The sequence below is a fragment of the Athene cunicularia genome (assembly GCF_003259725.1).
Source record: "Athene cunicularia isolate RWA chromosome 5 unlocalized genomic scaffold, athCun1 chr5_part2, whole genome shotgun sequence".
NCBI classification, from domain to species: domain Eukaryota; kingdom Metazoa; phylum Chordata; class Aves; order Strigiformes; family Strigidae; genus Athene; species Athene cunicularia.
The window spans coordinates 9,718,971-9,728,642 of record NW_020799102.1 but is presented as its reverse complement, the minus strand read 5'-3'; the positions used below and the strand labels follow the sequence as shown (position 1 = coordinate 9,728,642).

The 9,672-nt window shown below is 42.5% G+C and overlaps 1 protein-coding gene across 3 annotated transcripts in view; it reads right to left on the bottom strand.

Moving 5' to 3' along the window:
* Positions 1 to 1,357: 1,357 nt before the first annotated feature.
* C5H11orf24 (chromosome 5 C11orf24 homolog) overlaps positions 1,358 to 9,672 on the bottom strand; it is a 28,727-nt gene continuing 20,412 nt past the window's right edge. For all 3 annotated transcript variants that reach the window (XM_026850509.1, XM_026850511.1, XM_026850510.1), the window contains 3 exons: positions 7,862 to 8,100; positions 3,865 to 3,981; positions 1,358 to 2,690 (listed from right to left, as the gene is read on the bottom strand). In XM_026850509.1, coding sequence (XP_026706310.1) covers positions 1,510 to 2,690; positions 3,865 to 3,981; positions 7,862 to 8,018 — 1,455 coding nt within the window. In that variant the 5' untranslated portion in view covers positions 8,019 to 8,100 and the 3' untranslated portion in view covers positions 1,358 to 1,509. The remainder of the gene's footprint in view (positions 2,691 to 3,864; positions 3,982 to 7,861; positions 8,101 to 9,672) is intronic.

The following is a 9,672-nucleotide window of genomic DNA, read 5'->3' as shown; positions in this document are numbered from 1 at the left end:
CTCTGCCCTTTCCTCAACATACTCTACTTGCTGAAATTTTGTCCTCAAAATTTGTATTGGACAAGATTCAGGAAACCACCTCCCACCCATTTCTTTCAAACAGCCCCTTCCCTCTGCTTCTGCTTGTGCTGTTCTCATAGCACTTTCAGCTTGATGATGAACAAGAAGTCTACAAAGTAACCTCTTCCAAGGTAAAGACTCCCACCAAATTCTAGATAGCCAAAGAATTTGGATAAATAACCAAAACCCAACCGCTCAGACTCTGAGGTTTGCCTATTACCAGCCTCAAGATTATATGCAAGCAGGATTAAAGAAGAGCAAATTAATTTGAAGTGAGAAACAAGCTATCAATCTGGTTAAAAAAATCCCACAATGCACCCTGATCCAGTAATTTTGCTATTGGTATGTATATGTCATTCAGGTAAAATGGATTAATCTCTGAAGAATACTTGCCAAAAATCAAGTATTTTCTTACTCTCTCAGCTGCAGATCTTATGAGATGAGCTGCAACTGCATGTGCAATAAGTTTTCCAAATTGCTAACAGCTCTGAGCTGGTCCTAAATGCAGAGCAAAAACCAAAACAGAGCCTGATGCTCTATGCATGGAAGATAATAAGCAGTGAATGGGTCTGCCTACCTGGGAGACTGGCGGCATGCTGCTCTGAAACTACAGAAGCAGCACCTGGAAGATGATCAGCATCTTCTGTGACATGTCAGTATTGCCAGCGAGGTCTTCAGAGCCCCCACACCTGGAATACTGAAGTAGAGATAATTTGCTTAAGCCCCAAATGCCCACTTGCCTGCTTCTGAACTGGCAGGGGCAGGAATGAAAACAGAAATGCAACAAGATATGCCTGTCCAGGGCCCCGTTTATTAAGTGAATACAAAAATAAGATCATTTAAGTGCAGAGGCACAGTAATCCGCTCCATGGTGAAAAGATATCTTGGGTTAGCAGTAAACAGAGTTTACAATGCCTTGTAAACAGACCTCTTCACAAGCAAGAAGCATATTGAAACATGACACACATTGGATTAAAAGTTCCCTGTTGCAGCAATACTCCACACTTCTCATCTGGTGGTGTCAGAGCACTCTGCAGAAGGTGAGAGCATCCTTTGCTCTGCTTTCAGAAGAGCACGTGTGAAACAAATGAAACACAAGGAACTTGCATTGTAAACAGCTGAAAAAGGGCCACAGCATTTTCCAAGGATGATGGCTTACCCCTTGTTAGGTTTGTTTTGCAATCAAAAATAATGGCCAAAGCTATTGTGCATTATGCATGGAAGTTTTAAAAATGACTTTTTTTTTTTTAAACAGCAACCTATTGCATCGTTGAATAAAAATTATTATTATTTTTTCAATACAGTACATGGCATTTCTCCTCAATTGCACTAGAAGTAAATTTGGAAGCACTTTCAGTTTGTGTTATAGGCAAATAGGAAAGAAAAACAAGTCAGGCAGGCTTTCAATCTGCTTTCCATCTCTCTGCCCACTGTTTTATCCCCACCCTTTCACATCTCTGAGTCCACATACATTCCATTGATCAGGTAATCCACTTGTGTGTAATCCTTCTTCTTGTAGCTTTCATAGGCCTGCATAAGGAAAAGAACTATAACAGTTATGAAGAAAACCGTACCAACTAAAAGCACTGCAAGAAGCGAACTTTTATCCACCAAGTACTGAGTCAGGGGCTCAGCAGCAATGAGAAGATATTCATTGTCCATGTCCTGAGTTTCTGCAAGGCCTGAAGTTGCTGTTTTGGGTGCATCTGCTGGAGTCGTGGTTGTTGAAAAAATGTGAGACGTCGACTCTATCCCATGCTCAGTTGTAGTTTCTGCTGTAGAGGCAGTAGTCAAAACCACGGCACCTCTTGTAGAGCCCAGAAGAGAAGTTGATTTACTCAAGGATGTTGTGACTGTACTTGCTTCTGGCTCTAGATGTAGAAACGTAACGACAGTCAGTGGATTCGCAGAGTGTGAACTCTCCAAGGGGGTGAGTGCTGTGGCACGAGTGGAAGCAGAGGAAGGCACTCCTGCATCCTGCGCCACGAGCGTGGTCAGTGTTGGGCTCAGCATCTTTGGGCCAGCTCCAACAGTGGTGGGGCTACTAGAGCGGGGAGTGCTGGTGTTCAGCTGCTCTCTCTGAGGCATCTGAGTACCTGCTTCAGAAACGACACTGAAGGCAGCAGAAGTAGAAGTGGGGGACAATACTGAGACAGAACTACTATTTCCTGATTCTTCAGTGGTGGTCACGAGCTTGGTGACATGGCTGGAAGTGGAAGCAGGGATGTTCCCAGAAGTGGGAGAAGAGGCAGTGGGTGACATGGCTTCAGCAAGGAGACCAGAACCTCCAGAGACGTTTGAGGCTTTGGCAGTTGTTACATAAGCTGTAGTGAGGACAGATGCATTTGTAATGTTTGTTGTTATGGCTGTGGCAGTGGTGGTGGTCGCTGTGGGGGTGGTTGCTGAGGGGGTGGTAGCATTGCTTGCAATTGGTTTTGTTCTATTTTTTGTTATATCTTCACTGTCAACCTCAAGCAAATGCCTCAAATGAATCTTGCGAGTCAGAGCAGTTGAGGAAAACAGGTTTTCCACGTTGTGTCCATTGACCCGACCATTCACCATCCTCTCCTTTTTCTGCGGATAGCTTTGGTGGTGAAACAGGACTGTTTCCCTTTTCCCACTGACAATCTCTTCAAAAAGACAAAACCAATGAGTTTCATAAGAATAAAACTCTCAAGCTCAGATCTAATCTCATACCCCTAACATGCAAACAAGAACATATATTCTGCAGTACATGTAGTACAACTGGAATAAATTGGTCATGAAGTCAGCAAGAACGTGAAAACTCAGACCCCTGCCTTTATTGCAGATAATCTCTCTGGGGTTTTTTTTGTTTGGTTGGGTTGGTTTTTTTTGTTTTTTTTTTTCTCCAGCATTTGCCCAATAAGGTGATTAATTCCACAAGAGAGGTAATGAAGTACAGAGCTACAACACAGAAGTACATTATCAACAGAAGCAACATTAGAAATGCCAGCTCCTGAGAAGGCAACTCATGCTTTCGAAGTTACACAGCATCAACAAAGCCTTCATGCTCAGATTCATAATTTTCACCTCTCAAAACTGAGTGGAAATTTCCACTTACACCTTCATAATTTGGGAGAATTTCCTTCACAACTAGTGATCTAGATTTATAGTGACATAAATTCCATCTGCTTATCAAAGGTCTGGTTGCTGCGTTGCAGAGAAACCTTTGCCAACCCAAAAGAACCATGAACAAACTTTATTTTTTTTAAACTTGGGTAGAGACAACTCTTTAAACATACTTTAGAAGACTGATTCCCCAATTACCAACAAGCTCTGTTTTTTTATTGTGTCACTTGATTAAAATTGAAGGCCTTGGCACTGGAAAGTCATCATGAGCAATTGCTGCTAATGCTGCTCTGATTATAGAAGCAGCCTGCTACCTCTGGCACAAAACCTTGGCAATCTCAGAAAAAACAATGCCAAGCCATTTTTCTTTCCCTTAAAAAATATAAATACATCTGTTATGCCTTTATTTTCTAAAGGACCAATGTGTGTAGCACAAATGGCTTGAATGAATGATGTCTTCAACATGGAGACAAACTGTTTCTCAGTAACAGTTACACAAGTTACTCAAAGGCACATCATGCAGATACAAGTGCCAGAGCCCTTACCAGGCTAGTGAAAGTTTTTCCAGTGCACTGACTTTACCTACAGCATCCTCCTGCTGGCATTTCACTACCCACCTCCCTCAGCTGAAAGCCAGCCAAGGTCTATATGTAGGTATTTAAAGTAAAAGGGCCATGATCCTGGATTTAGCAGGAGCCTGAAGCATGGCGTTACCTCCAAGCAGATCTCTGATGTCTTGCTCTCTGGCATTCTGGCACACACTCAGCTGGTGACACTGCAAGAGGATGCAGTGATTCTGGTAGGGCACAGCCCTGTTACAGTGATGGTCACCTGAAAACAGCACAGAAAATGGGTCATTACACGGTATACTGAGCACACTGCTTCATGGCTGTAATCAAAGAATTAAAAAAAAAAAAAAAAACCCAACCAAAAAACAACCAAAACCCCAAATGATAGCTGGAAGGTCTGGCCTTAAAGGATCCTGACTCAGCCATAATGAAAATGACTGGAAGGCTGTTGAAATCAATATAGCAGCTGCAGCCTACCTATGCTTGTCTTCAGACCAGAGACCTTCAAAAGTTTCTTTCCTTCCTAAATTATGCTATAATTTTATGTAATATCACAGTAACATGCATTAATTTCCGGGACATGTGTAATGGAAGAAGATAACACAGTGCTCCGTCTGGGATGAAGCAGATGTGTGCCCAACTGACCACCCATCGGGGGAATTAAAGGGAACTTAAGTATGCAGTAGCAGAAATTAATTTCTGTATCTTGTTAAAAGTGTGAGAAAGGGCAAAGAACGTGCCTATGTGGTACATACGGCTATATTTAAAGCTCTTATCTACAAAGATTTACCCTAACTGAGCATGAAGGCTATGGGAAGCTTGAACTTTTCATAAAAAACCTTTACATTACCACAGTTATTAAAAGGGCTTGTGGAAAAATTATGAACTTGGATAAATCCTTGTACCAACAACTGCAGTCTATTTGGACAGCCTAAAGAAACTAGCAAAGACAGAATTTTACTGACTTTGATAAAGTGTTAAGAAAGGGACTGAAACCATTCAAAGCCTTTAACAAAAAGGGTACTTAAAAAGCGACACAGTGAAAGCTTCAACAATCACACAGAGCAGGAGATGCAGCAGCAGCAGCCCTTCAAGAAATTAAAATCTACTTCTCAGAAATGAAAGCACGCTTGGATGTGCCCTGATACCCAGTCCCACTCCTTTTCCCTTGTTCAATAAGCCATGCTAGTGGAGAAACATAGTCCATCTACTGCTGTAAATTGTGACACTTCTCAGTTCTTGGGAAGGGGAAAACAAAAAAACAGCAGCATATCTTGCATTGGCTAGGTATCCAAGTCAGTCAGTTAGGAAAGGTCAAGAGACTAACGGGGTCAGCATGGTTCAAGCACTCTGGTTTCTGCTGCCATGGATGGTGTCCAGCTGCTCATGACTTCCCCGTCACTCCCCAGGACAACCAGATACCTTCGCAGAGCTGGGCTGATTAGTACTGATTAGCACTCCCTTTGATGCATCCCCGGACTGAGGCTCCAGCTGCTGGGGCCACTGCAAGATACATGCTATCCAGTGGCTCCCTTTTGCTCACTTCCAACCAGGAGACAGAAAAAAAAAAAAATTTAAAAATTTTAAAAAGCCCAGAAAGTGGAAGGAAAACAAAAGCTCTTCAGAGCTATTTTGAAAGGAAACCATGCAGGCAGACACCAAGGTCTTGCCCTACCAAACTGGTTCATTTAATTTTTAAACCTGCTGTTACTGGAAAGAAATTGCAGCTGCCCAAAAGCAAGCAGAAGCCAGGTAAGCAGATGTATTGTGGCAATAGGGAGCAGGAATATTTGCTCTTGCAGTCATGTCATATTTTCCCTTTATTTTCCCCAGAGCATGCAAGATAACCCAGAAGGAAGGACAAGTGGCTCTGTCCTCAGTTGGCCAAGATGTTTCTCTCCAACCCTGGACAGGCCACCACAGAAGAAAGCTGGGAGAGGTCTGAATATGGCTGGGGATGCAAAGGGAAGAGCACGAGCTTATCTGATCTCCCAACACAGGTTTGCTGTGCTCTCTAGACATCTGGGAATCCCAGATTGCCAGATCTTTGCTCAGATGGGTGCTTTCTCCATCATGTATATCACTTACCCTAGAGCATCTGGACACTTGATCCCGTTGCATTAGACAACATATGGAGGTTAGTTACTACCCATGCTGTCAGCCCTAGAGTTTTGCTGCTTTTATTAGCATGTGATTCAAGTGTCAAACTGTCTCATGACATTGGTACAAACTTTGCTGATAGTTCTCTAACTACATGTCCTGGCCTCTGGGGTGGATATTCGAAGGTGATGCTGGATCAGCTAGACCAGCAACCATTCCCTTTTCTGCAAGGCACATCCAAGATGTGAACGTACTGGCAAAACCAGTTCTTTTCATGATAGTTGCCCTACTTCTCTAAGTTAGTAATGTTATGCCAGCAGGGGTATAAATTACATCTACAGAAGAGATCCTGACCATCTAGGAATGTAATTTTTGTACTTATCCAAGCAATGTAGTTATGAAGATGTGTCCCCATGCAACCTTGGCCTGCAAGTTAACACTATAATACCTTAAAAAATAACAACCACTACTCCTGTACTGACAGTTACATACGTGTAACTATTCTGACATCTAAGCCTTGGGCCTCACATCTGTAGTGAAAGAAAGAACAAAAATAAATATACTTGGGGAAGTTGGGAATGGAGAATGAGAGCAATAAAGCTTATCTTAAAACCTAAAGCCAATAACAAAAAAAAGACACTTCAGGTCCTTCTCTCTAGATAATCTCTCTGCACATGGCTATACATTTATTGTCAAGAGCTTGTATCTTTTCCATCTCCTCTGACACCAGGTAGTGCAACACACTGGCCATCAAGGACAAACAGGAACGAAATTGCTTCAGTAAGTTTAATATGGAATGTAAAATCTGAAAAGGTTTATGTTTTTGGGTTTAGTTTTGTGTGGTTTCCTGAAGATGGAACGGGTCACCTAATTCTAGAGGCTCAACCCCCTCTGCCCAACAAAGCTAACACCCAACTGGACTTGCTCTGTACAAAACACATCAGGAAAGACAAGGTGATAGTTATATAAAAAGTGGCTGAAATCAGCAACAAGATGAAGCATACACTCAGTTCATCTCCCAGCCCGGATCACATACTAACTGAAGTCCTTATGTCCCACCTCTGGAAGAAGCACCTTTTCTACCCTTATCAAGTTATCAGGAGGTTAAGATGACACGTGCACAGTGTTTAGAGATTCTCAGGTGGAACCAACATGCAGTGCTATAGACCCAAAGTATCAGCACCACCACGTGAATGTATCATCTCTCCAGGGTTTACCACCTTAAAAAGCAGAAGCTTAAGTTTTCACAGCTGTGGTGCCTGGGAGACAAACCCACTCATATTTTACCTGCTAAATAAAATGCTTAGTTTATAAAGGTGCTTTCTTTCCACTGTGAAGGGATATCTGATGTTTAAAATAAAAGTGTGAAAACATTAAGCATTAAAAAAGGCGTATTCATGATGTCAATCTGCTTGTCACCTGAGGCAAGGTCTCACCTTCACCACAGCATCACCAGTTGTTTATAGGTAAAGCTTTCACATGTGGCTGGATAAAATAGGGTCCTTCATAAGAACAACTCTGAGACTCATTTAGAAGTTTAACACTTTTAAAGACATCTCAGAGGTAAACAGCAGAAGGCTCTTATCTCCCCAGACTTGTTTAACCCTGTGCTTGGTTGCAGGATACAACTGGTTTCTTCTAAGGCAGGAAAAAAACCCCACACATAAATGCCAGTGAGCAAAGACTACTCGTTCCAGTGCAGCTGTCTACAGCAGCACCGTTCACTTGCAAACATCTGGCAGCATGGAATTATCATTCTTCAAGTCAAGTGACCTAACACTGCACGCTACCAGTGCACACCAAGAGCACATGCATGCTGTTTGTTACGGAAGCTAGAAGGGCCCTGGGAAATTGTTGTTCTGGATTCAATTTAACCAAGGCTGTCAGAAGTTATTTAGCACCACAGGGCTGCTCAGAGAAGCCGTAACTGTAAATGCCTGTAAACAACTGGAATTAAGAAGGATAGTTGGCAGGGGAGCAGAGGAGACCATTAAGGAACAGAAAACCCAGCTGGAATCCCAGCTAAGGGACAAGAATCTCACCTGAAGCAGCTGGGCCTTGACAAGCCTGCCTGCACTGCTTTTCAGTTGTAAGCCTGTTTATCTGCACTACATGGACTCCTCTCCCTTTCAGGACAGAAAACCTGTGTTCACATATACAGAAGGAAATCAGCAGGAAGAATACAATGGCAGTCCACATCTTCAGGGTTGGTCTTGCAGGGAGGCTTCTCTTCCCAGGAGCAATTCTTTCTTATATCACTTTCAGATTCACTGCAATATACCTATTAACAACAACAACAACAAAAAATCAATTTATATCACAAGAAGTTTCTACTAAATGCACTCCTATCAGCAGGAATAGGAAAAAAAAAGTTCAAAAGGCAAGGAAATATCATTACACACAACATACAGGCAATGATACAGAGGCAGGAAGAGAAAAGACAATTCCCAAATTCACAGAGAGGCCCTTTCCTTGGAAAGGGTACTTTGCTCTTCTTCCCTCAGGCCCCAGTGGAGAACAGCCCAAGACAAAAGCCATGTGCACAAAGCCAAACTCAAAGCCCACAGGCCTATGGCAGCACAGACACGATGCCTTCTGACTCACTCTGGGACCCTTAATGTTGTTCCCAGGCTCAGCAGAAGGGTTTGCACCAGCTGGAGGACACTGGTAATATGGGGAACTATAGTCCTGGCCCTGCCTTTACACCAAGCCAGTCAAAGCCAAGCATCAGCCTTAGTTGATCCCTGCTTTGATTTTCCTGCTCATTGCGAAAAGCTAAAAGAAACTTTGATTGAAAACAACCAAAAGCCAATATTTCAGGTCTTCTAAGACATTACACAGACACATCAGCTGTTACTGAAGAAGATTCGCACACAGTAAGCCTTTATTTCCCCATATAATTAACAGACAGTGTCTTTTCTTCATTACCAGTGGATAATTTTGAGTTATTAACAAACTAACAAACCAAGACTCTGTCCCAATGGATGGGCTGTCATCCCTGAAGTCACTGGACCAGCTCTTGTTGACTTCAGAGCAGATCATCAGCTTCTACCTGTATTTAATCTCTTACTTCCAAGACTTTTTAAAGCTATATATGAAGCTTCCAAACAGTTCAGCCTGAACCAGACCAATTGTAAGTCTCTTCCCTAAGTAGTTTTTAAGGGCAACCCTCTTTCTCATCACTGAAACAAGCTTTAGTCCTCATCCTGCAGTTATGAAGAGAAACGTCACAGCCTTTAGAGTGCTGAGATTCAACTCTGCGTGACATCTCAGAGGTATATGTGAAGACTTAAATTGAAGACACAAAGCAGTTCACAATGCAGAATGAGCAGCATGTGTGAATGGTATAAATAGCACAGTGAAAAACATCCAACAGTCATCAGTAACGTGCGTAAGACCCTGATTTAGCCATCCATGCAAGAAGTTTTGCCCTGAGCTCTTAAATTCACAAGTGTGGTTGGGACTGGAGTTAAGAATCTCAGTATAAGCCTCTTCATCCACAGAGAAAACTCAAGGTAATGTTGATTAGCTTTGACTCCCAGGTTGCAACATTTTGATGCTTCATACCATTCATGTTTCCAAATTTTCCTCCTTACTCTGTGTCCTAAAGCCCCGAACAGGGTAACAGAGTTTTAGCCTCAAAACCACACTGCTTGAAAAAGGGTGAAATATAAACAGCTAACTCAAGCTTCACAGAGGACACACGACATACAGGACCACACTGGAGTCAAAGATGGGGACAAAACTTGGTATTAAAATGCAGTGCTTCAAACTCAGCATCCCTGGGAACCCTACAAGTTCCCTAAGGAATTCAAAGCCTCCTTTCTGCCCTTTTATTTATTCTAGTGAAAAG